This window comes from Falco punctatus (assembly GCF_963210335.1).
Source record: "Falco punctatus genome assembly, chromosome: 4".
In the NCBI taxonomy this organism is placed as follows: Eukaryota; Metazoa; Chordata; class Aves; order Falconiformes; family Falconidae; genus Falco; species Falco punctatus.
Window position 1 is genome coordinate 2,451,405 of NC_137583.1, and position 27,267 is coordinate 2,478,671.

General features: G+C 35.6%; 1 protein-coding gene across 16 annotated transcripts in view; it reads left to right on the forward strand.

Moving 5' to 3' along the window:
• The window catches only part of ATP2B2 (ATPase plasma membrane Ca2+ transporting 2), a 434,838-nt gene that overhangs the window by 321,192 nt on the left and 86,379 nt on the right, over positions 1–27,267 (forward strand). For 9 of the 16 annotated variants that reach the window (XR_013927793.1, XR_013927794.1, XM_080385382.1 and 6 more), the window contains 6 exons: positions 6,253–6,510; positions 7,466–7,591; positions 15,691–15,816; positions 17,653–17,685; positions 19,153–19,245; positions 25,500–25,541. Coding sequence is in view for 14 of the 16 variants with exons in the window: in XM_080385382.1 (XP_080241508.1) it covers positions 6,253–6,510; positions 7,466–7,591; positions 15,691–15,816; positions 17,653–17,685; positions 19,153–19,245; positions 25,500–25,541 (678 nt within the window). In the remaining 2 variants the exon portion in view is untranslated. Of the gene's footprint in view, positions 1–6,252; positions 6,511–7,465; positions 7,592–15,690; positions 15,817–17,652; positions 17,686–19,149; positions 19,246–25,499; positions 25,542–27,267 lie in introns of all 16 variants that reach the window. The other 7 variants (XM_080385390.1, XM_080385380.1, XM_080385379.1 and 4 more) reach the window with 5 other exon arrangements.

Consider the following 27,267-nt stretch of genomic DNA (forward strand, 5'->3'; position numbering starts at 1 on the left):
TTTTTCTGATTTAAAAATTACTGTGCTGCAGCTTAAGACTGTATGGTTTGTAATTATAATCCTTTTGCTATTCAAAGCAGCTTTCAGAATCTCCTTAAAAGTATTTGAAATCTTGAACAGATATTCTTCTTAGCTGCGCAGTGCTTGTATGCTTCTTTCTGTACTTGCCCAGATTTGGTTGATATTACGAGAAACCTATATTGAAATGGTGTCTGTGACCTTAAAAGCATTCCAGTTTCCAACAGAACATGAGCCTGGTAAACTGTCAGATCATGGTGTCTGGCTATTTGTGGCCTTTTTATCTTTTATTTTCCTTTTTTTTTTTTTTTTTTTTTCCTTCCCCCCTTCCTGGCTTTCACCAAATTAAATGATTAAAAACTTCAACCAAATTATTTTCTCCTGCCCCCTATAGTGAAGTCTCTTGCTGACTGTCTTTCTGAAGTGCTTTAACCTCCTCTTGTATATCTTCCTCACCTTTCTCACCTTCCCTTTAGGCACAAATATAAGTCTTTTCTGTCATACAGTTTCCTTTCCTTTTAATTTCCTATGCCTTCTTACTTTGTCATTCTAAAACTTCACATATAACATATATATACCGTATATATTGCTAATGCAGAGCAGGCTTCTCAAGCTAATTTTGAAATTACTGGCAATTAATTAAGTGCATAAATGAGTCCAGCACGGGCTGAGTGCCTGGGTATTTGCTCAGCTGTCCAGGTTCTTGGGCAGGTGTTGTAGCCCATGGCTCTTGCACCCAGGTTGCTCGCAGTCTCTGATGAGATGGAAACCCAGGCTGCTGTGACTTCAGATGGTCTGACTACATGTGTGTTTGAATTACTTCCCCACTGTTTTTTTTCTAAATCCTCTTCACCTTTGGATTCTATCTTCTTTTCTTCTCCCTTCTATAGAAAACTTTTTAATCAGTCTTTGTTGACCTATTTCTGGTCAAATTTTAAGCTAATAAAATCATGTTCTCCTTCCACAAGTGTTCGGTAATGTACTTTTGAGATCTTTTATGGAAGATATGGTCATATTAGTCCTCTTCTGTATTTCTGAATGTTCTTTAAGGCCACACTGTCAGGTCCCCCACTCCTGTGGTGGGGGGTTGGCTCACCTGTATTTTCCTGCACACTCTTTTGGAATAAGATAATCCCATTTTGTGATTTCATCTGCGTTTTCTATGCCAAAGGAGTTACAGCCCTTTACATTCTTGACTTGTACTTAAATCTTTATAATCTCAGTTTCAAACTGAGTATGCGTTTTCTGTCTCGTGAGGATGAGACTTTGGGGAATGACACACACGTGGCATATGTTCCTAGTTATGGCAGAAAATAGCTTCATATTAACAACTTGGTTACTCCTCTGAAATTGAATTTTCTGACAGATAGGACCTATGTTAAATATAATTTTAAATGAGTACTTCACATGTCTTGGAATAAACCCCTACTACAAATCATATATGGATATTAAAATTTCTTTTGTGAAGCTTTCAGCCTGTGCCTTTCAATAAAATCTCAGGCGTATTTTTTGGTAACATTGAGAACCAAGTACTATCTAGTGAAGGCGTAACAGCAATCTTAGACCTTAACACTATTTTCTAAAGCTTATATGAGCATTGCTAATCAACATTAGATGCTTTAAACTATATCTTGCTACCTAGGCATATTATTGTGAAGTCTTCTGTGTGTCTTATTTTCCCCGTATCTGTAAAATCAATACTGTATCACTCTGTGTAATACAATAAGGACAGATAGTCTAAGTGTGTAGTTAGAGAAATATGTGGCTCTTTTTCTCCTATGATTGCATACAGTTTCTTCCTGTAAATTCATATAAGTCTTTCTAGAACTTCTACAAAACCCTGTGTGACATAATGGCAGAAGAAAAAAAATATTCTTTTTCCTTAAGTATGTACAAAATAATTCTACAAACTTACACCAATGGAGAAGCAAGTTTCCTTTTTTTTCCCCTTCTTTTTTTATTTTTTCCCTATTAAAAGGGAACACTTCTAAAACAGTTTGGAAGCAAGAACACAACATAGTTCAAAAAAATGTTTCCTGACAGATAGGTTATCTCTTGAAGGGCAGGTTGCATTTTTAAATCCAGTTTCTCTGTAAATCTCTGTTTAAAAACATCTGGCCTGAAATCTTACTGTTGTAAGAACTAGATATTTATTTACTCCCTCAAAGTTGCTGGAGCTTATTCTTGTAATGAGAATGATGTGCATGTTTTGCATTGATTTATCTGGCACTTTTATCCCATTTCATTTCTGTGGGACTGTAAATAAAAGACAAAATTCTGGGAAAGTGATGGTCAGCTTGGTTCATTGTTTAAAGAACCAGGTTTTCCTTATATTAGGCTAGATCCACAAAAAGAGCAATTTAATTTCTGAACTGTTGTGGCAAGTATCTACCTGCAAATCTTAGATATTCAAAAGCCTTGCTCAGCTGCCACTTGAACTTGGGGATATCTAGTTCTTTACGTTCAAACTCCTTGCAGGAAATCCTGCTTCCTCCTAACCCCAAAATACTGGTAACGAAGTACTGGGTTTTTCTGATAGCTTAGGACCACTGTTCATCCGATGTGTGGGATTATTAAATGAGGGACTCAGCTAGAGCAGCCAGGAACACCCGTGTTCGGGGTGCTCAGGAGAGGGCATGGCTGGGCAGCCCGCAGGGATCTGCAGGGCAGCGAGCGAGAGCCCCGCTGCTGTTCTGGCAACATCTCTGTGGTCTTCAAAATTGTGGTCTGGAGTTCTGCTCCTTTGAGAGAGAGGGATTGGGGGCGGGGGGGGGGGGGGGCAGGAAATTGTCTCTCCCATATCCCAGTTGAATGTTTTAATTCTGAGTCATACTGATTAAAAGCTGTCTGCTTCATGCTACCTGTCTACCTCGAGGGGTGGATGTACCTCCCAGTGTGTCATTAACCCCGGCCAATGGATCATCGTAACCACTGCAGCAGCTTTATACAACAGCTGTAGTTTTATAGAAGCCGGATTGAATCTCAACCAATAAGGATTCTAAAACCCATAAAGTAACCCATAATTTCTTCTATCCACCCAGAAGACCAACTTCTTTTTTAGACCATGTTTATCAATTGATTTCTGTACTCCTGGCCCTTACTCCAAGAATTCCTTCCTCCCCTTCAAATACCTTTCCTCTGTCTGAATTTAGCATTGTTTGATTGAATGAACAGAAAATAAATTAAATGTGTTTGAACTTATGTTGTTTCCACTAGGTTATGGAGAGTTTTGTTAGGATTTTAGAAGTTAAAATTTGTAATTGTTACTCAGTGTGGAGGCTTGTTAAATTTAGGGACACCTTCCAAGAAATTGATCTAAGTTCAGTTTGTTTTCTCCAGATTTTCTTTCGTTCTTACAAACATTTTTTTCAGCTATAATATGAAAAGTGAATTATGTTCTTTCTTTGTGCATAATCTGTGGGACAGGTGAACACAATTCCTTTCATTTTAACGTGTATTTACATGCTATGTTAGACTACTCTTTTTCTGGTTATATGAACATACTAGGAATGGTATTGTTTATACTAACATGAAGATCAATACTGACAATACATACACACAAAATTGATTTCATTACCCAAGACCATGAATATTTTTTATTCTTGCCTGTTGTTACTGTATTGAGACATTTAGGCTTTTTTTTGGTGAAGGGACACAGAAATATTACCCTTCAAGCCATTCAGGGTACAGTAGGTTGGCACTGGGTTCAAGTGCACTGCCTAGCTGTCCTTTTGGTTCTCTGACACATCTCAGAGGCGGTGACTAGACCTACCAGTTCTTTGGAATAATGGCAATGACTGTCTCAAAACAGGTCGCTTTCTGCTGTAGAGAGAGGGTATTCTGCTGGTCTAGTATTGCTGTAAAGTTTACGCAGATCCAGAGCCATAATGGGACCCTATAATGAAGTACAAAGCAAAGCACAGCTTGTGTCTTCCACGTGGCTGATTTTGGGGGTTACGCTGATACAGCACAAATCAAAAATTTTTGGTTTAAGTATTAGGTAATGTTAATTATTGATTTTGTAGAAAACATCACAACACGAATTATCAGTAATCCATATGCACAAATCAAAGATTTTCAGCGAAAGCATAGGAACGCATGTTACAGAATAAAATAATTCAATATCACCCCAGTGGCAATGCCTAAAAGCGCTGCAGGGCTGAGCTGCCCCTCTCTACCTGGACCAGGGGGTCTTCGTAGGAAGCAACTCCTCTTTCTGCTTTTGTGTGAGCTAGACTAAATTTCAACCATCTCAAAAGGAAATAAAATCCGTCTTTGACTGTGGCTAGGCCAGGCCATGTTTCTTTTGTGAGAAACAAGAGCAGAGGTATGCTGTTAAAAAGAATGGGATATTCATGCTACTTAATTCTAAATCACACCTAATGAAAAATGAGTAGTGAATTTTTGTCTTGTATTTGCCAAACCAGAATTACTTGTAATGGGAAACCACTTAATCCAAACAAGTCAAAATGAATCTACTGATTTGGAAAAGGACTCTAAAATCAGACGTAGACCAATTAGTATGATTAAGGTTGAACAGAGCAAAGTTCATAAGTCCTTCCCAAAAGTAATGTTCTGTTGAAGGAAGAAATTGAAGATGTGGTTTGTAAGTTGCATTTGCAACTGGTTTTGAGTAGCCTAAGGTACTGAAGTTACCAAAAGTTACATAAATTCTTTCTTGGGTGCTACAAAAATCATTTCTTTAGCAAGGTTCCTGTACTGCAGATAAAGGTTCACGTGGGTCATCAGTCTAAGGGCACACCTGCTAGGAAAGCCCCTTCTGCTGGGAGTGGGCTTTGCCTTTCAGCCAGGTTAAGTGTAAATTTAAACTACGGAGACTGTTGGTAAAAGCTCCATTTATTTTAATTTTCTTCTGTTCACTTAGTGGAGGTATAGTCTCATCTTTCTTCCTTTGACTTTTGGTGATTTTGTGACTGTTCATGTGCAAGAGTAATTAGTTAGCTGGTTGATGAATTACAATGCTTATGTTACAGGGAAATATATGTAACTTAAAAAGAGAAATCAAATTGCTTGTTAGTTCCTTCTGGTGATAGGTGACAAATATACCAAAATTAATCTGCAGTCATAGGTGGAAGCAACACAGTTGCTGAGTTGCTAAATTCCCTGGTACCTGGGTAAGATGGAGAAGTGATGTCAAATGCCTACCTAGTTTGGTTCTTCATGAAAAATCAAAAGATTTCTTCCTTGGCCACTTGGGAGAGGAGGCTCTATTATTCAGATTGAGTTCTCCTTTTTCCTCTCCTGTTAGTTGGAATATCTCTGAATTATGTGATTCTAGTATGTGTATTTGGCTGTCCGCTATTATAAACTATCTTTTTTTAGGTCTTACTTCATTAAGAAGGGGAGCTATGTAGGTTTTATTTTGTGAATACTATTTAGGAAATGTATCTAAATCTTAAATGCATGTTACTTTGAAATAAATAACTAGCAGATATGTATAAAGCAATTCAGAATTAACACTTCAGAATTAATATGTAGAATGTATCTTTTTTAATACTATTTTACCTGTAAGTATACTTCCAATTCTATAAGCGTGCTACTGTGTTTCTCTATAAGGAAGAATGATGCATCAATAATAGGCTGCTATTTTTACTCAGTGTTCCCTAACACCCTTCATTATTACATTTAAATACTATTATACTTAGTTCATCGTATTGTTTAAACAGGTGTTCTTTATAAGTGCATTTAGTTGAGAACATTTACAGATTTCATAGAAAATTATTTCTTAAATCTGTTTTAATCTGTTTTCTTTAACCTTAATATAATGCCATTGCTTTGCATTGATTGATGTTGCTCATTCTTTTAGTCCTTGACACTTTTAGCGAGTCCTCCACATTTCTAGAAATGCTTGATGGCTCAGGTGAAGCTATAAACACTTCTGTTAGATAACAGAACTGGTGCTGCCTTTTTCCATTTGTTCAGCTTGGGTTTACCAAGGGTAGCTTGTTCAGTAGAAAAAAAAAAAAATGTCTAATTGTAGAACTTTTGTTCTAAAATTTCTATATTGATTTTGGTTTTTTTTTCTCATTTCCTCAGACATCTTTATTTCTACTTTTTCTCTGTTTTGCCATATTTCATTTAGCAGACAGTACTTCAAAAAGCAGTTCTATTCCTTAACTTTCTTGTCGTTTCACGGCACGTTTTTCTTCCTCTGATAAACATCATGAACCCGATGTTTGCTTGGCTGAATGATGCTTAATGTTGTCTTTGCAGGATGTGGTACTGCAACAGGAGGAGCTGAAGATGAAGGTGAGGCTGAAGCTGGCTGGATTGAAGGTGCTGCCATCCTACTCTCTGTTATCTGTGTTGTACTTGTCACTGCCTTCAATGACTGGAGCAAGGAGAAGCAATTCCGTGGGCTTCAAAGTCGTATTGAGCAGGAACAGAAATTTACTGTTGTCCGAGGTGGACAGGTGATCCAGATCCCAGTGGCAGAGATAGTAGTTGGTGACATTGCACAGGTGAAATATGGTAAGTTCCGTCAGCTGCTTTTTTGAACCTTATTTATTCTCCTTTCCCTTTTTAACAGGATAGGCTCACTTCACTGGAAGTGATTGGAAAGACAGAGGATTATGTGGTGTCATTATTGTCCCTGGTAAGGTGACAATTTGGCTGCTAAGGCAAAAAGGAGACCTAAGATACTTGCTATGAAATTGTATTAGGTAATTGATTTTATTTTTTGTAATCATCACTTCCTTTCACTGACGAGGACAAGAACTGCTCATACAAAGGTAATTCTCTTTCCTAGAGGATTGCGCTATTTGGAATTTTTGGTTTCTGCCTGGTTAGGAGAAGGAGGAAGTGTCTGAAATGCTCTATGAAAGGGAATTGTGCCTCTGTGATCCCCCAGCTTGGCAGGCTGCTCCAGAGCTATGGAACCTGTAAGCCCCCCCAGATCAGATGCTCCTAGTAGGTGGATGCTCTGGAATTATATGCCCTAGGGAAAGCACTATGTTCCAGCAAACAGGGGCTGAGCTGGCAAATTCCAGCCAAACGCCTGTTCTATCAAGCATCAGGTTTCCCCTGGACTTAGCTAAGGGGCAGGGGGGAGGGCAGGATGGCTGTTTATGAGCCGTTGTGAATCCCTGTGAAGTTTGGCAGAGAAACCTTCATGTCATGTTAAGAAGAGTACTCTCCCTGCCAAATCTCAGTGGTTATTGTGTTCCTCGTATGTTAAATGTGTGATGCATTATGATTCTGGGATAGCATTAGGCAAAAAATATTTGCAGTACAAAGACCCTTCCCTCTGGGATGCAATGATGTGGCTAGTATGGACAGATACCGCAGCAGTTCTTTCACTTTTGCTTTCATTTTACGTTTTAATGCAATTGTTGTTAATTGTGGGTTTGTAATTAAGATTATTATGTAATTAAAAAAAATATTACTAAACCACTGTGGTTTTCCATTACCATGTTCTTACTGAAAGGTGATCTTCTACCTGCCGATGGGATATTTATTCAAGGAAATGATCTTAAAATTGATGAAAGCTCTTTAACTGGAGAGTCAGACCAAGTCCGCAAATCCGTTGACAAAGACCCAATGCTACTGTCAGGTAAATCTGCCTGAGTTCTTACTGAATTATCTTTCTGTTCATGTTTTGTTTTGTTTTTCCATGCCATCACATTTTGTTAGACTAGATACAACTACTCTTTCGAACACAGAAGTGGCCTTATCAGTCTGTCACTCAAAAGGCACGCCCTTGTTTTTTTGATTGTGTGCAATTATTTCTGATCATCATACTTATTTTTATAAAGTGAAAGTAATATAAATATAAAATAAATATAAATAAAATAAATTTAAAGAGAAAGTAATGAAATATTTTCAGAGGAAAAGGAAAATATTACTTAGGGAAATAACAATTGTTTCAATTCATTGCATGCTAGTTTTAATTTAACCATTAAACTTCAAAGCCTTTTAAAGTATCTTTAAACACTTTGTCTGTATGCTAGATACAATAGAAGAAGAAACAATATGCTAAGAAGGAAATGGATATACTGTAATATTGTGGACTTGACTTCTATGATAAATTCAAGTTATTTTTAATACTTGTATTTTGTAGTATAATTCTATACAGTACATCAATTAAACAGAATGTGATTTTTTAATTCTAATAAAGATAGTTTCTAAATAAGTTGGTTGTCAATAGATTCCAGGTGGGATGTGATTTCAAAGTAACCACCTGCTGGTCTCGTAACAATCATCAAGGTGTTATAACCTGAAACAGTAATTTTCAAATACATTTGAACTTCTTTTTCGTGGAAAGGTTTCTCCTTGCTGTCTGCTTGTACAGTCAGCCAAGAGTCATCCCAAATAAAATATTTATTTGCAATGCAGCAGATAAGTACACATTCCTGCAGAAATCCTGCCCTCGTCCTGCCTCACTGGGCTGATGTTTCCCAAGCAACAACTGTTGAGAGATGCTGTTCAAAAGGGACAAGTAGGGACAAGTAAGGATGTGACAATTTTTATTGAATTAAGAGTGCAAATCCTTTCAAATTTAAAATCAGAGAACTAGTTCACTGACTACAAGATTATGAGTGTTTGTTATGTAAATCATGGAATTGTGGTCTGGTAAAAAACTGTAAGATTTTGGGCAAAATGTGGCTGCATTAACTTAAGATGAAGAAGTTATTAAAGTTATTTGTACACCTGCCATTGCCACAGACTTCATGTTACAAAAGATGATCTAATTTTTTTTTTTAACTTTAGGAAGCTTCAAGCATCTTTCTGCCTGAAACTGTGTATTTAAAATTCTTTTTTTCAAATGGCACAAAAAAATCCTATCACTGCTGAGAATAAAATTGCAATAAAACATTTCTTTTGCTCTTTTAGGAAAAAAAAATTATTTGGTTTCTTTAAAAATATTCTGGTTTTTATTTCTTAACTGATTTTGCTGCAGTGTCCCTGCCAAATGTATGCCTTTTGCTGTTCGTACGGTAAACCACCAAGTTTTTCCAAGTTATAAATGTCTGAAAAATGCGTTTGCATATGTTCAGTAGAGGCTAATAAAGATGTGGAGTAGCTGCAAACTCTGAAGGCTGCATTTGTGCAGAGAAACTACCATGAAGAGCTCAGCATTTGCAGGCAGCACACATATAGAAAGGCTGAATAGGGGACAGTGCCACTTTCTGAATTCTTGGTGTCCCTCTGGATCTTTGGTGTACTGTAAGGTAACTTAAGGAAGTGTTATGACCTTCACAAGTAGCGTATGAAACTACTGACAGTTATTTTTGCTAGATTTACAATAATTTGATTTATCCTATAGTACAGATATTTAGGCTTGTTTTGATTATAGATGAAGAATTCTGTTGGAGATGCTTTTCAGTGTGTAAGCAGGAGAAGCCGGCAGTGATGTGTTTGATTGAGGAATGGTAGCTCACTGCTGCTGTTTCTAACAAAATTTGTAATCCAGTGTTTTCCTTGAAATATTTGTGTATTTTTTTCATTTCTTTTTTTCTTAGCTGTTAGTTGTAATGTTTTCTAAATAGAACTTTATAACTGCCAGAAAAATCTTTATATTAAAGAGATAGGTTTAATAGTACTTTCTTACAGAAACTTCTATCATGAAATATAGACTTCTATCAATTACAATATTCTGTTGTTGAATTCTAGGGGTTTTCTCATATGAGGTTTCCATTGATTCATGTACTCTCACATACTCCTGAATTGATTTAGATCTTTTCGAACACCCATAGATTTTGGTGGTGGCTGTTGGAAAATGTGAAGGTATTTCCCTGAAAAGCGTGGTGGGAAGAGAAAGGGAAGGCAGTCAAGTTAGGAGAAAAGACGTTTTTGTCTTGTTTCCCAAAACTCAGATTTCTTTGCTATAAGGAGAGAAATTTGTCTTTATCGGGTTTACCGCAGAGATAAATAGTTCATACTCTTTATTTTTCTAACTATGTCATCTCTATTGTGATTACAAATAAGGTGGAAAATTAATGTGGTATTTTAGCAAGCACTGAACGCACCACTGTTCCATACTTATAGTAATGACTTTTTACTTGTGCCGTGTTAGAAAATCCCTGAACTCTCTTTGCTCAGGAGCAGAGTTGATGATTTGAGATTACATCATGAAAAAGCTACCTTCTTCCTTAGATACACTGCAACGTTTAACCCCAGTGATGTGGGAGCTGACGTGCCCACTGGAAATTATTAGTAGTTCAAAAACCAAAACCTTGGAAACCGCCGTGTCTTTCAGGGTGGGTTTGACTGGCTTTACAAACTGAGTTCCTGTTGGATGTTAGCTGAGACCTTTAAGGAAAAAAAAAACAACCAACAAAAAAAACCCCAAAAAACTCAACTGCAACAACACCAAACAGACCTTAAATTTTATTTTCCTCTCATCTTTACAACTGAGGACATCAGTAAGGTATCTCCAGGTAGGCTATTGGAATTTAGACAAATACTGTCAGGATGTTGTTTGCCGCTGTTCTCCCTTAAGTATCTGCTGAAAATGAGGAAGAGTTCAGGTTTGACAGAGGAATAACTGGCAAAACGTGACATTTTAATTTCAGCCACAGTTTGTTTTGTGAGTCTAAATTTGGTGAAGGATAAACACCCTGCATCAGGAAGTACTGTTTTCACCATTGGCACCTGAAACAACATTTTTAATATTCAATCAGTTTCAATGACATAATTAAACTAAACGAGTTTCTGTGCTTAATGTCCTGTTTAATCACCCAGACAGTAATTTACTGTACTTGAGAAGCAATTCTAAGAGTTCAAGTGCTGACTAAACCAGATGGTTCATTTCCATCCGTATATAGCACATTTGGTACCACCTAGGAAGGTAGAAATCGAAATACAGGCTCTGATATACCTGAAACCAAAAGAAGCAGCTTCTCTCCTATAGTTCCACTGTACTTCTTCCCAAAACATTTTCCTGCTTTTAGTTCATTAACAGAGATTCACATGCATGGTGTAGTGTAAGCCATTGCATCAAAAGATACCAGCTGAAACAAGACGGTGGTGACATTAAATTTCCTTGCCATAAGCATGGGCATGTATCAGCCAACAGACGCAGATGGCCTGGGTAACCAAACTGACTGCTACTCAGCTGGCTTGATGGACACTGATGTGCTTTTAAAGTTTTGTGTAGTTCAAAGTTCACAAAAATCCATTATTCCTAAATGCAGAAGTTTTGAATATGACTCTGGCCTCAGTGTTGCATGCAGTGAAGTATTTGTATTTTGGGGTACCATGTATTATAATAATCAACATTGTAAAAAATACCTTATTTGGCTTACCATTTAAAACTTTTTTTCAGGTATTTAGATTAATTTGATTATGGTATGCAAGAGTAACACATACCTGCTTGTATGCAAGAGTAACGCTCCCCTGGTGTAGTTCTCACTGAACTGAGACTGACAGAATGTTGCTTTATCCTAACCTAACTTTTACAAATGCATATTTCTGTCAATGCACCACCAGGATTATAAAAAAAAGAAACCAGAGCCTAATCAGGAATGAATAAACAAGAAATCTCTTGGTCATGGTGCTTAGTTAGATTTTTAAAATAAAAAGGAAGCTGGGACAAGTTGGGTCAGTTACTGCCTGGAGAAAAATAGTTCTATCTTAATTCCCTGCTGGAAAATACTGCAAGCTAGGCTTCTACCACAGCAGAAACATTCAGAACTGAGCAGCTAACTTCAAAAGTTCCAAATTATTTGGATATTTTGAAATTACTTGTAGATGAACTTTTTCTTGAGAACTTTTTTTTCCATAGATCTGATGGTTGGTTCACTTTCTTAACTTCATTTATCTCTTAATAATTGCAGTGACTAAAGGAATTGTTTAGATATGCTGACAGAGAATTTTTGTTCACCACAAGTTTTTTTAAAGTAGCAAACCAGTATTAAACCCCCAAACAGGCATGCTCTTGTTTCCTTTTCTTGTTTTTTTCAGCCCTAATTCCAAGCTCTTTCACCAGTATTTTATTTATTAAATTTATTAAATTATTAGATTCTGGTTTTTCTGAGCAGTCTCATGTTTAGTTGCATTTTTGTCTGAAAAGCATGTGCCGTAATAGGTTCCATATCTATCTAATCTGTTTATCTCTTTTCTTACTAAACTAGACTTCTTCCTTTTCTGTCTTGGAATATTCACCATTTATCAGCTTCAAATTAAATACTCAGCATGTGAAAAAAATTATTTTACTAATACTGAAAAATTAGTCTTTAGAGGGAAAAAATCAGTAGGATTGTTCAGTGTGAAGTTGAAATACATGCTTTGTGTACAGATAAGTGAAAAGCATGCATTAATTCCAGAAATCCATTTATATAACAATCGAATGAATATAATTATAATGCCATTTAATTGACAGAGTTAGGTGGAAGAAGATTCAACTCTTTGGTTTCGCTTATATGCTGAAGAATTTTCCAGCAGTACTAGTGGACCATAATCTGATGATAAAGTGGTACATGCTCTTTTGTATGCACCTTGACAGTTTTTAATTATGTTTCACTAGACTAATGTTAAGAAAAGGTTCAGAAAGGCATCTCAAGTTAAAGACGGTTTTGCCCTTTCCAGGTGTGCAGAGGTAGGCTTGAAACCTGGTGGGTGCATGTTTTCTTAAAGCTGGTTTTGAAACGTAGGTGTGTGTGCCATTTTTTGGAGGCTATTTCTACCCACCTTTGTAGTCCAATACAGAAGATTCCTTCAAAACAAAACATAGGAATGCTAAAAGCAGTTCTTAATAGAAATAACTTTTTAATGCTGTTACGTCTTAAAGGAGGTTCCTCTAAATTTCTGAGTTAAGTTTCAAACGTTCTATTTTGTCTGAACCAGTACAGCCAAGTCTGCTCTGGTTTTTAAAGATCTTTTCTGTTCCTTTAGGCTTGAATGTAACTTATTTACTTGTTTTTTGTTGTTTGGGTGATGGTCCTAATATGTGATGTTTTGTTCTATCATATGAAAACAAGCAAATTACTTTTTAAGGAATCAAATTTTATCTCAGAAAGTCATAGGAACAGTTCTCAATGCAATGAGGTCTGTTATTTGCTGCTTCTTTTTTTTTAAATACATCTAACTGCATTTTTGGTTTTATTTGGTTTATTTCTTCTGAAATTTTCTTAGTGTTCTGATGACATATTTATGCTCTTAAATTAGGATTAGTGTTGACAGATGTTCTCTCTGTTCTGTGTTTCTGTTTTCCATTTAAGAACATGAGAGATTTTGATTATTATAGAAAGATATTTTGATTATAAATAGATAGTTGCATTGCTTAGTATGTTATAGGACAGCGGATTTTTTTTTTAAAACGGGTTGCATGTATATGTGTGTATATATATATATGAAATATTGGTCTATGTAATGACACAGGTCCATATATCTTTCCTTTCTTCAGCTTTTGAGATAACTCAATTAAATGAATATACATACATGAGGATGAACCTGACAGAATGTGTTTTAAAAAAAGAGGGCAGACAGACTCTTTCCATGGCTACTCAGGTTTAGTAGATCTGAATGCCCAGTAAGATTCTCAGTAAGAAATTAATTATATTCCCCATTTGCTCAATGCAACAACCTCACAATTCAAATGGTGAAAAGCCATTGTGCTGGAGTTTACAGGAAGCTTGTCTGAAGACTTTTTTTCCTTTTTTTACTGTGGCTTCAGATTTACCCTGCTGTGGTACGTTTCAGAACTACTGGCATCGGTGAACGACTTCACTTTAGTTTTAAAACATTGAGTGACAGTTAATGATGGCAGTGGGTAAGTGGTAGGGGCAAGGTAGCTGAGAATAAGCATACCAGAATTTTTACCTCGTTAGCCACAGAATTGTTTAGGATAATTTAGTTAATGACTCTGTCTAATTCATATTGTTACAGAATGAATGAAACAGTATGTCTTAAGGAAGGGAAATGGAGAACCTTACATTTATGGCAAACTTGGTAACTGCAAAGCAGTACAGTGTAACTCGTGAAGTGGGGTGAGAATCTAAGCAACAATAGATTGGACCCCCACAAAGAATAGTAGTTTGTCACAAATTCTGCAGCTAAAGAATCTTAATCAAGAAATAGCTTCAGAAGAAGAGTAATAATTCTTTCCAAGCTTCCCCCTGTACCCGCCTCCCCCCCCAAGGAAAATGTAATTACTGGACTGTGTTCTGATTCCATCTGGTCTCATGTGTCATCCGTAGTTCACTTTGATGTATAAATACATTTGTCTTTTTTGTATAAAATGTTGTTTTGTTTTGGTGTGGTTTGTTTTTTTTTTTTTTTTCTCAAGGCTAACAGTTTGTGTGTTACTGTCTATTTTCAGTTTCCAAACTACATCCTTCTTCAAATACGGGAAAGAGTATCTGGGAAACCCCAAGCCCAGTAAACTTTCAATCCGAGCTTGCTCTGTCAGCTTTGTGTTCAGAAATGATTGCTTTTCCTCTGTGTTCTCACAGTGATTTACACTTAATAGGCATAATTTCTTCTCCTAAAGGATAAGATACAAATTCTGTTTCAGTGAAGAGCTGTATCTATCAGTAGTTTCTTGTCATTATTTGTTTTGCATCTCTTTCATAGGAGCACTACTGATCTGCTTTATATTGTTGAATATTCTCTACCTACTAAGAATATCTCTCGTCAAACATTTTTCAATAATGATCTTTTTAGATTAAGACTTTGTCACCATATGAAATGACAAATCAGTCATGTGACGCCATCCTGGGCGTATTTGTTCCTATGCTTCAATGACAGGTTTTTTTAATAAGCTTTCAGTAACTGGCCTTGCATATGTCATAACAATAGGTTGTTCTTCCATTTCAAACTTCTTTTAGATATAACCAGTGTGCAATTGTGTAGACTGATCTTTTGCAAATCCTCCAGTATAAAATTTTTTCCAAAATGTAAATATGAATACTTTTGATCATTTCTAGGAATCTATATTTGTTTGTATTTCCACAACTCACAGGAAAAGGTTTCTAAGAGGCTGTGATCTTAGATGCACCTAACATTTGTTTAATATAGGAATAAGAACTGTAAATAAACAATTTCTATACAATAAAGCATGCAATATTTCTCAGAGGGGATTTACTTAATATAAAGACAAAATTACCTAGTTAAACAAATGATCCTTGTTAGAAAATATTAGCATATATTTTGATTTGTTTTAGAGTAATAGAAATCTCTCATATTGAATTTGTTTTCAAGTGTACATCAGATTCTTCTTGATATTTAGGAATCTCCTGATGTAATTAAACACCTCCTCGAAGATTTTTCTCTGTATTGATTTTTCAAGTTTCAAGATGTGAAATTGTCTTCAAAAATATTTTTGTCTCTAAATCAACCATAACTGAGAAAGATGAGATAATTTGCACACATATTTTCACTTTGTTTAAGTAATAGTGTTCTATGAAGCTAAACTATTTTCTTCTAAGATTATTTAAACTTGGTTAGTGACAGCATTTCTTTTAAAAAGGGAATCTGATGTGTGTGGTTAATGGATGTGCAGCCTATGATATGCCGTTAAGCATCCATTCTTGGTTAAGAATAATATACAACAACAGGATTATTTTTGGTATGCATTTATATTGGCCTCAATATGGATTTTGAAAGTATAACAGATCTCTCTCAATACTATTGTAAAAATCTTGCATAAAATGTTTAATGGCTGTTCTTTATATTTTTTAGCTATATATAACTTATGTTGCATACTTTCAGGAACTCACGTCATGGAAGGCTCTGGGCGAATGCTTGTAACTGCTGTGGGTGTGAATTCTCAGACAGGCATCATCTTCACTCTGCTGGGTGCTGGAGGAGAAGAAGAAGAAAAGAAAGATAAGAAAGGTAAATTTCACAACACATGAGGATGCTCCGAAGAAAGCTCTTGGGCTTTTCTGTAGCCGGAGCTCTCCTCCATTCTTGACTAATAAATATGATTTTAAAAACTTCCTTTTTTGTATACATTTTTGTCATTACATGTCACACAGAAAAACAGCAAAAGCTGTTAGCCAATAAATACATTGGATAACAAGATGTTTTTCCAGTGTGAAATTGCAGAATCTCAGTACATAATTAAATGCAAGGGAATACATGGGCATACTCCCATTGTCGTGTCTTCTTTACATAAATCCATACTCACCTAAAATTTGCTAAGGTTTTGCTCTTGTGCATTTACATCTATGTAATATTTTTTTCAGAGAGGGAAAAAAAAAAAAAGCTTGGCCATGGAAATAGCGTCTTTCTTTGAGCTTCAAAGATAAAGATAAGATGTGGCTTTTTGCTAGCCTAGTTGTTTAATGTCATTGACTGACTTTAGGGACATTTTAATTTCTCGAGGTGTAAAGGTCAAACTGAGAATAGTAAAAATCAGGAAAGCAGCAGTAATTGTTAACAGAGAGTTTAACATTGTTGTCCTGTGACAGTTAATGAAATGAAGAAGTCTCTTTAGACTTCAACTTATTATAATGTGGTGTCATAAGCAATTGCTAATTTATGGTTGCACACTAAGCAGAAACATGATTTAGTGAGTGCCCTTTCCAGTTTCTGTTCAAACAGTCTTGTGAATTGTTCAAGTTTACTTTCAGAATTTTATTCCAAATTTGTTCTAAAAATTTATCTTTCAGACATAATTAAGGGCCAGTTAATGTGTTTTTTTAGGTATTTCATTTCTACTGTTTCTAATGGTTTTCACTAGTAATAATAAAGAGTAGTTACAGCTTTACCGAACATTTTAGTTGGTATCTGTCAGGCAGTGTGATTCCACCTTTTTTCATTTCCATCCTTTTAATTTGAAGCTGCGGATAAGAAGGCCAAATTCAAATTATTTTCATGACCCACAATTTCCATTTCTGAATATGGTCAACCAGTGGTTGCAATTGACTCCATGTTTCTCTGAAGAAATCCCTTTTTTACTTGAGGAGAGAGTTTTATGCAATATTTACCATTTCATTTCTACCCAGGAATGCACCATACACGCTAGGCATGGCGAGGCCTAGGACCGTTAAGAGGAGAAAGACCAAAACTTCCAGAAGTAAATTTACTCTTTCATGTCAGGCTAGTTTTGAACAATATTTTAGAGTTTGGTCTGGGTGTTATGAAGGGAAAGACTCCTAGGCACAGACACCTTTCAAGATCAGGCAGCATCTGTTTTGGTAGTGTCTAAGGATACTGTAGGTGAGAAGAGCAACTTTAGTACCTGTGAGAAGGTGACAGCTGTCTGCCCCGAGGCCCTCTGTTTAACTGGGTTGCCCCCCTCTGTGGATTGTCTTGGTCAGGGCACTGGTGATCCCAGTTTCCTTGTGGATAGCCTTGAAAGACAGGGACAGAGAAATTGGAGCTAGCAGAGTGACGCACTGCACTGCGGTTGTAACCTGCTACCAGAGACAGAGATTCTTACAGAAGCATGGGAGAACTTTTTATGCAGACACTGAATCTAATTGGATATAGCTACAATACCAAGAAAATTCCTTCACATTTTCCAGTGTTGCTAGCAACTTTGTGCCACCATGGAGGAGCACCTGGGCAGAGCTGGTTGCAACTGAGGCCCAAGTTCAAATACCGTCCTCTCGTATATAAACCCGCAATTTGCTGAAATCCTGCCAATCATAAATGGTTTTTTCAAGTCTTATGTGGGTGTATGCTTTTATCATTCATTAACGTTCTGTAAAAATCATCATACAGGTGTGAAACAGGAGGATGGACATCAGCTTCCAGGTAGAGTAAGAACTGTACCGCATCAAATGAAAGGATGAGGCTTTTAGCCGGCAAGCTTTGGTGCAAATCAGGGTTGAACTAATGATTTAAATAATTGTCTTTAAATCAGTCCAGTTAAATTAAAGAATAATTTCAAATCAACAGGATTGTTCATGGCAGTCTTTAAGTGTGCACGCATTGCTGGTGTTGCAAATCTTAATTTTAAGCTTGAATAATCAGTTATTCTCCAGAAATAAATGTTGATATACTAGATGTTGGAATGCATGATTTTCTGTTAGCTGTTCATGCTGTGCTGGCTAGTATGAGTATCCAAATGGAATAAAAAATAAACATGTGTAACCAAACCAGTTTAAGTTATTACCATCACAGTAATCAAATCTGCAATTGAATTTTTCATGAATGTAGACACACAGGGTGTGTTTTAAAATCCTGTATCCTGTTTATTTTCTTTTCCCAATTTACCATTAGTAAATAAAACAAGACTACTTTTCTGGAGTAACAAACCAGTACAGTGCAAAACAGTCACTATGGGTCAATACTGAAGAAGCTGAAGAGTCTCGATTATGATTCATTCATTATAGGACTTCTGTGTTCTGTTGTGAACATTTAACCAACAGAAACAAAACAAACCTGAACTCTAGTATTAAAAAAACCCAAAAAAAAACCATCTCTGAGTTTCTTACCTTCCCATTAGGAAAGCTTTCTTGACCTAAGTTTTCTAATATGCCGATAATTGCTGAAAACAAAAACAGGATTTTCTCTTCTGATACTTTTTTAATTTCACCACAAAACATGCAGTTATGTAATGCCTATTATCTGGATTTAAAATAACTCATTATTCTGCTCAGGACTATATATGTCACTTCCACATGTAATACTGAAAAGTTTAACGTTTCTACTCAGATTGACGTACATATTAACTAGGTTATGGCTGGATATAGACTGAGCCCGGGTTAAACTGGGATATATCAGCAATAATACATTATAATATGCAACATTACATAAAGTACAAAATATGTAATGTTGTATATACTGTGTATTATGCTGCGTATTTTAAAATTATCCATGCATTGTATAAATTCATTAATTCAAGGGAAGTATTTCAACCATTTTAATATTTACATAACATACTAAAGTAAAATAAATTACACATAGAAGGTCAAAGCAATGACTCTGAAGAGTCAGTTCTCACCAACTCTGTTAACTTTATTACATGTCTTTCATATTTATTTATTATAATTATTATTGTTCCACGTATGAGTTTTTGTCTTCCTTTGTAACACCTTTGTAATGACATTTTGTTTTCAAAAGTTACGTGAATTAATTTAAAACAGATTGATTTTGGAGACAACAAAGCCATAGTGTTCCATAATTACTTTTTTTGGTTTGTTTTGTCATGTGCATTTGTTCATGTTGTTGCTATTATTATTATTATTTATTGTTTTTTTATCCATTATTGCTCAGTAGATTCTTCCCATCCCTCCTCCCACACTCCTTCAGCTACAGATGGTGCAACAGGTGCAAATGCCACTGGTAATGCAAATGCCAGCTTAGTCAATGGTACGTCAAGAACACCTAGCTCGTTTTATTTGGTAGATACCTCTCCTGACTCTGTAAGATTCCCTCTTCCTTTTATGAACTGCACAGGTGTTGTATGTGCATGTGATTACCCTCTGAGAGATCCTACTCCATGAACTCTATAGTAGCCTATAAGAGGTGCCACAAAGATGCTGCGACTGAATTACTTTATTCACACAGAATTAAACATGGGAGAAGAAGTAGGAATTATGATCTATTTGATATTAATTAAATCTGGAATTAAAAGGAACAGTTACGTAAGGCTAGTTTCAGAACTTTTGAGTCGCCTTTATGTGAAGCTTCATTACAGATCTCTTTACACTTTTGTTAGCATAGGTCTGAAGAGCAACAGCATGATAAATTGATATATCTTCTTTTCTTCCGATGCGGCACTCATAAGTATTCATGTAGTCTTCATGCAGTTCTGAGAAATAGTGCTGGGATCAGGAATCTGGCTCGCTTTCAAATAACAAAGCATTGGGAATAACTTTTGCTGCTTTGAACATCTTTTTTCGAAGAGACTGACTGAAAAGTTATGTTTGTGGATATTTGTGTATGTTCTTAGATAATGATCATCTAATGAGCCTGCCTGTATTTACAAAAAGGAAAGAAAAAAAATTTACTGTAGTCAATTTTGACCGCCTCCTAGTACAGATTCTTGACCCCACTTCTTAGCATGCACATATTTCAGTATCTTTTCTAATAGTCTCATTCCAGTATTAAATGGGATGGGTCAGCATTAGTCTAGGCAGCAGCTGTATTTTTCTGATAATCAGATACATAAGTTTTTATTTGCCATAGAGACCTTTCTCTCTTTTACAGCACCAGTATATACTGGCAAAAGTAATTCTTCTTTTCATTGGGTTGGTCAAAGGCATTTTTTTCCATGCAGGTCAGTAGTCGTTGCATTATGCATGTGAAACGAGTTTCTGACATAGCAGTATCAAGTACTAAACAAGTACTAAGATTTACTAATGTAATATCTTATTCAAAACAATGATTTAGGAAATCTTTGAGTTTATTTTAAAATAATTTTATTATAATTTTTAAAAAAGCCCATCTAACCAGATGTAAAACTTTACTCCTGCACATCCCAGGTTTGTAAGAACACTAGGATTTACAGTGCCCTACATCTCACTGCATGACAGGAACCTATACCATCATGGTTCCAGCACCCCAATTTCAGATTCCTTAGAGACCAAGAACCAGACAATTAGTGATGAATATTTCATTCTCTGTTCTTTATGCTCTACAATTCTACCCTGTTGTGTGTAAAACAAATGTACGCATACAACAAAGTCTAACCAGATACCCTCCTTCAGTCCCGCTAGAGAGTGCAATATTACACTCTACGCTCAGTCTTGTGCGTTGCAGAGTACCAAGTTAAGCATCTGCTTAAGTGTTTTGATGGATGAAAACCACCACTTGGCAAGATGCAGAAATGAGTCCTAAGTTGTTTTAACCTCATCTCTCTGTTAGTGAGTTTTGGTTGCCTGGTAAATACCTGTTTAGCTTGGTCTTAGTGCCTGAAGTCAATAGGGAAATTAAGTTCCAAGGGATAATAAATTAGTGTCTTAAGTATGTGATTTTCTATCATCATCTCTCCCATCAGGAACAATAGTTACTGTCCCTGTTTGTCTTGGAGTGGAGAGATACCTACCCGGTTCTCTTCAGTGCACACAGTGTAGAAGTCAGGGGTTTTGTGCAGCTGGATATGATTTGGCTTTTAACTGTTCTGAGGTGAGGCAGGTTAATGAATTCTGCAGAGCTTTGATCAACATGAGCAGGAGGTACTTTCCACAGTTCACCTTATCTGACATTGTGTTCGGAGGAGAACCGAGACTTGGCAAGTAGAGTTAGGTCGGAGTGCTTTGAAATTGTCTGGGAAATTGCCAAGGTCTGATTTCTGTTTATACTCTACATTTTTCTAGTTAGCAGTGGTGATGAGTTAAAGAATACTCAAAATATAGATACATTTTGGAGGGTAGGAGAGAAGGAAAAAAATAAGTTCTAAAGCAAGGAGACCAAGTTCATATAGATTTTTTTTCCATCTGGATGAAATGAGCTTTTCCAACGCTGCCTGGAAATTCTCCCTGAGATGTGGATGGAAACAAGCCTTTTTACCTAAAGTCTAATGCCTCTGTGTAGAAAATACCTTCACATAAGAAAAAAAAAAATATTATGTACTTGAATAAGTACTTAGCTCAGGAAATGCTATTGCTACTTGAAAATCAACACATTACCATTTCAGATAAAATGTTTTTACTGTCTTAGTTGTCGATACACAGTTGACACAAAAAGATGTATTTTGTTTTCAGTCAGTGAGCTTATACTGATAAATTCATATAGGCTTGTGACACAGCCTGTTTGTTATCTGCTGTATGGAAGGAACTATTATAAATTCTGTTGGGTTCTAGTAGTTGAGATTAAAATACATGATTATTTAATAGTGTCTTTGTTAAAAATATAGACTGTGTGTTCAGTTTCTGAAAGGTTACAAGTTCAGGTTATAAGCAGATCAGAAAATTTTACAGAAAGGTAGGAATTCGTTCATGAAATTTATGTAATTTTGAAGTGTTTTACTTAGAAAAGGTAAATTTCTCAAAAGAAAATATAGGAAGCCGCAATCACTCTTTACAGCTTGTTTCCCCAAAATTTGATTTCCTTAGAGAAAGGAGTGCTTATCATTGTCCAGTAGAGCACTACCCCATTCTGAAATCAGGATTTCCATGTTGGGTTGTTGTTGGGAGGTGTTGGGTTTGGCATTTGGTACTAAGAGAATTTGATTTGTTACTTAAAAATACAGAAATACTGTATCAGACTCAGAAAACTGTTAATTCTGTCAGTTCTGGCATATGTAACACTATTGTTCAATTCTTGCAATGCAGTTTGTGGTTTTAATATATTTCAAAGTATTTTCTGAGTTTTAAGTGAATTTATTTAGTGAGTAGGTAGGAGAATTATCTAAAACTATCTATTTGATACAGTGGAATCAGATTTATTCTTTTGTAATTAACCTGTGTTTTACTAATGCATTGGCTCTGATATCACACTGCATGAAAGAATTCCTAATGATTAACTTCAGATATGATTGACGTCACTTTCTCCCCTATACATAGATTTGAAATGTGCATCTGTTCTGAAAAGCTGCAGGATATAACTGACTTGGCATGAAGAGGGCTATAACACATTTCTATTGCAAGATGAGACATTTCAGAAAATCAGTAGGGCATTTTATATTTTTTGCACCATCACAGCACATAAGAATATACCTTGCTTAGTTTCTTCCGCTTGTTCCAAGCAGTTCCTCCAATGTAGAAATAATTTCTAATGCCAGCAATAGCTCTTTGTTGCTGTGTCTCATTGACTCTTCAAAAAGGGCTGGGGGAGGTAAAGGGGAGTCTTGTCTTTGAAAGTTTATTTGGAGAAGTAAGGGTCTTTTGGAGTTAGAACTCTGGCTGTAATGGTGCCATGGGTACAATTCCAGAAGACAGAAGTTTCAGTAAGACAAAGGCAACATGCAAAACATTTTTTGTCCAAATTCAAAACTTCAAAGCACCTGCAGAATACAAGTCATATTAGCAGGCTCTGTATGCTTTTCTAATCCTTCTTCATCCTGGCTTAGAAAAGTGCTATAAATAGATTAATTCTTCCAGATTTCAGTGCCCAAACACTGTTCCTTTTACTTAATTCCAAAAAGAAAAAAAAATCTGCAAAATTATATAAAATATATTTTTAAGAATTATATACAAAAATATTACCAAAATATTAGTAAATAGTCATCCTCTTTTAATGTTTCTAAACAATGCAGAAAGGTCAGAAAGATGGGCTGGTAATTCTGGTGCTCCCGCTAACTGGAAGGAGAAAGGATCTCTCAGCAGTAATGATTCGATCATCTGAATTTCTGTCTTAATTTCTTTCTTTGTTCATAATTTATAGCCAAATGCAGGCTTCAAATCATTTAGAACAAGAGGAAATAAATCCTTTACAGCATTCTTTTCTTTACCTAAGTTACCTAAATTACCTATGCTTTGTTATTCTATCCCAATAATTGGAATATAAGTAGCTGTGATGACTTCCTCCCACCCCGCCATCCCCCAAGAACCAAAATGCAGTAGCTGCTGAGAATGTATTTCTTAAATACCTATGTTTACATTGTTTTTAACGGCTGTCCATTTTGTGTACTGGTATTTTTAGGTAGCAAGGGTAAAATAATTGTTACTGTAATTATTTATGACAATTATGATAACCCTATTAAATAGCAAATATATATCATAAAAATCATAAAGTTAACTACTTTGATTTACATAGAATAAACTGTATTTTCTGTTTGCCAGTTATGAAAGTCGTGGGCTCGGGTTTGTTTTGTTGAGGGGCTGGTTTTTTTTTTTAAGTTGAAGAATCTTTAATTATTCCGCTTTAAGGTTTTGAATTGTATTCTGAGAAAGGAACTATAGTGCAGGACGTAGAGCAGACTGTCTGCTCTAAATCGATGCTTTCCAGTTCTTAAGGAAGGCTTTATCCTCTAGACAGTAATCAGAATCTCTAGAGATGTTTTCTGTCTTCCACTAACTTTATTAAAAACTATTCCAAGAAAGCCAGCCATTAGGCAGATACCAAGTTCAACTGTGCACTGTATGCAAAAAAATTAAAGGAAATTCCACAATGAAAATTAACTTGGTTTTATTCAGGTTCATAGATTCATTTCTCATGGCAAATGTAAGTCTTTGGAAGACAGATACTGCCTTTTAAAAAGTCTTTATAGCCAAGGTGGGAATCGAGTTAGAAATAGGTGGTTGATGCCGAGTGGTTTACCTGAGCATACTTCAGCAGTCCAGCTGAGTACCGAGTTGGTTATATGTAGTGAGACATCCTTGCCTTTATGGAATGCTGTGCTTTTGAATTTCTCGGTGCCTGTTGCTTGTTAGGATGGGGTGAAATTTTACGGTGATGCATTTGTGACCGATTAGGCCATTTTTGCTCTGTGGAGAGGGAAGTTTTTAGTGATCTCCCAATTACTGTGAATACAAATACGTGAGAAATTCGTCTTAACTTTTCCATTTTGCTACTATTTATTCACAGCATAGAGTGAAAAAATTAATACATCTGTTAAGGCATAATTTCTGCTGGTTTATTGTGCACATCAGTACCAGCTGTATTATTGCAGAAAGTCAGAAGAGCAAGACTTAACTGCTATCACATTTTTTAGATAACTCTAATGATACATTTCTTATTACAATGTGTCAAAATTCCTGTAAAGGTGTTTTAACTTCTAATTTTCCTTAGCATTGTTTTTTAATTGTGCATTATACGTAACTACAAAAAGAGAATGTCATCCATTCTGAATTTTATATTTATAAAACTGAAGTAGTCTTTTCCATAAGATAAATTCATGTATCACTGTGAAAATTTTTAAGGGATCCCACCAAGAAATTCTGAATACATTTGAAAAAAATTACTGGTTATTCTGAATGCCAGTTTTGTACACTCTAAATTGTATTCTGCCATTTTTATTTCCTACACATTTTCAGTTTAAGAAAAAAACAATACAAATTGGGACTTTGGTGTGGTAAGACTATATGTAGCTGAAGTAATAAATTGGAAACTACAGATGCACTTGGCAAATCTTCAGGACAAATCTGAACATAGAGTGATCACCTGACAGTTGTATTTACAGGACTAACTTGCTAAATAATACAAGCAAGTGAGAAAGATGTGATTTTAAAATCATATCTGATTTAAACTTCATTTATTTATATTTATTAACCTTATTATTTTTATTTTGTCTTAATTTAATAAAATACTGATTTTAATTCTGGAAAACAGTAAGAAAGCCATACTCTAGACTGGTGTGTGCCAAAATTATACCTCTGGGTTTTTTTAATTCCCAGCTCTCTGACATTTCAGTTCAGGAATATTATTCAAATTTTACTTCCTCTGTATTCTCTTTATTAGTTTCACCCTCTTAATTCATGCAAATTGCTCAAAAAAAAGGGCTGATATTTAGTATATTACATGTAACAACATTGAACTTGACTGCAGTTCCTTGAATGTGTCCAGCTAAGTTGTCCATGCTTCTAACTAAACGTGTAACAATGGCTACTGATCATAAATAAGTATCTGCAACATGCTCATTACTTTTGTCTGCCCTTTTTATTTAAATTCCCATTTTCGTGTTTTGTCTTGGGTGAAAATTGTTTACTGTCTGTTGTCTGTTGAAATTTTTCATCATATAGGCAAAATGCAGGATGGGAATATGGAGAACAGCCAGAACAAAGGTAATCTTCTTTCATATTAAGGAGGTTGTGGATTATTTTTTTTAGCATGTAGTTATAAATTTTGTTTAAAAATAAAATGAAAATTAGTGATTTGTGCTGGTGTGTAAAAATTGTCCTATTTTCAAACAGAACATTAAAAAAACTCAAACAAGCAAACCCACCAAAAAAACCCTACCAAGAGTTTTTTTGTAAAATAAAAAAAAGAAAAAATTACAGCATTTTGATATATCAGATGTTTAGGATAGGAGAAGATTAATATTTTTAATAAGCCATTTATAGATGATACTTTCATGTCACAAAGCTCATTGGAATTCATTTTTTTTGTGCAAGTTATGTATTGTTAGTGAATTTCCAGCCCTGTTTTTGATATGTCTCATCGTTTTTGGTGTTTAATGGCGTTGTACAGACATATTTTCTTTTGCAGGGAGAACTTAGAGTAATAGCAAAAGGAAACTTTAAAGCCAAGCGGTTATTTAGCAATATAAAAACATATGAAAATAAATAGCAGGAAGAGTAAGGGTCTTAGGAGTGTCTTAGGTAATGTACAATCTCAGAAAGAAGTTGAAACAAATATTTCGCTTTTGCTGAAGCAACGTCATGGTTCCCTTTTTATTATATGAGACACAGCTATCATGATTTCTTTAGGGTGTGCCAAATAAGTAAATTAAACTATAACTTTATCTTGTCAGATAATAGTAAAGATTGCAAAAGTATTGGATCAGAAACTGAATAAACTCAGTGGTTAATGGTACAAAAATATTAAACAGAATGATATTAAATGGATAAGTTTTAAGGTTACAGAGACAAATTAGATTTCCGGGTCAAATAACCTTGGTTTTGTACAATCTGTTCACGAATGTCAAAGCAAAGCTGTTTCATCTCATTCTATTTAATTTACTTATGCCTGTGTTCAATACAAAACAGACACATACACATATATAAACTGGAATGTCATTGCTTTTAAAAAACATGTCTTTCTCCTTGGTACTAAAATAGTTTCCTTACATCAGCATTAGCGTTCTTTTCAGAAAGGATGGTTTAGCCTTTAAATTTTGTGTGCTTTATATGGGAGAACGATGACGATATCACCGTCAGCACATGGTTATGTTACTTGAACACTGAATGCTAAGGAAACTTTTTAAGCCTGGTATTATCTAGAATAGTGGCTTGCAGAGTGTGGTCCGCGGGTCACGGTGGTGCCCATGCAGTCAAGAGAAGTGGTGCATGGATCACCTGTGGAACCACATTACCTTTAAAATGTTTTAATTAAAAGTATGATTATAAGGGTGCGTTGTAGTCTACAAGACATACCAAAATTTAGAGGAATACAGACTATTTGCCAAAGCATTTGAGAGCTGCTATTCTAGGAAATCCTGCAGTACTGATGTGCTGTTACTTGCCAAGTAATTTGCAAGACATTCAGTTATATATGTGTGTATAATATAGGCTGTCATTGTTGGTTAAATAAATAAGAATACATGGGTTTCATGGTACTTGACAAACGGTGCATATATGCACGTGGGTATGCTGGTACACCTGTGCTCCTGCAGAACCCCACTGGGTCTCAGAGGGGCATCTGTCTGCCATGGGAGCGAAGTGTAATTCTGCACGTAGTTACAATCATCTGTGTTGCAATCAGCCCCCTGCAACGGGTCTTGCTGGTTGGATTCAGTAAGTATCAACACTAAGGTAAAAAGAATGAAGAATGGTTTTGGAGTAACGGTTT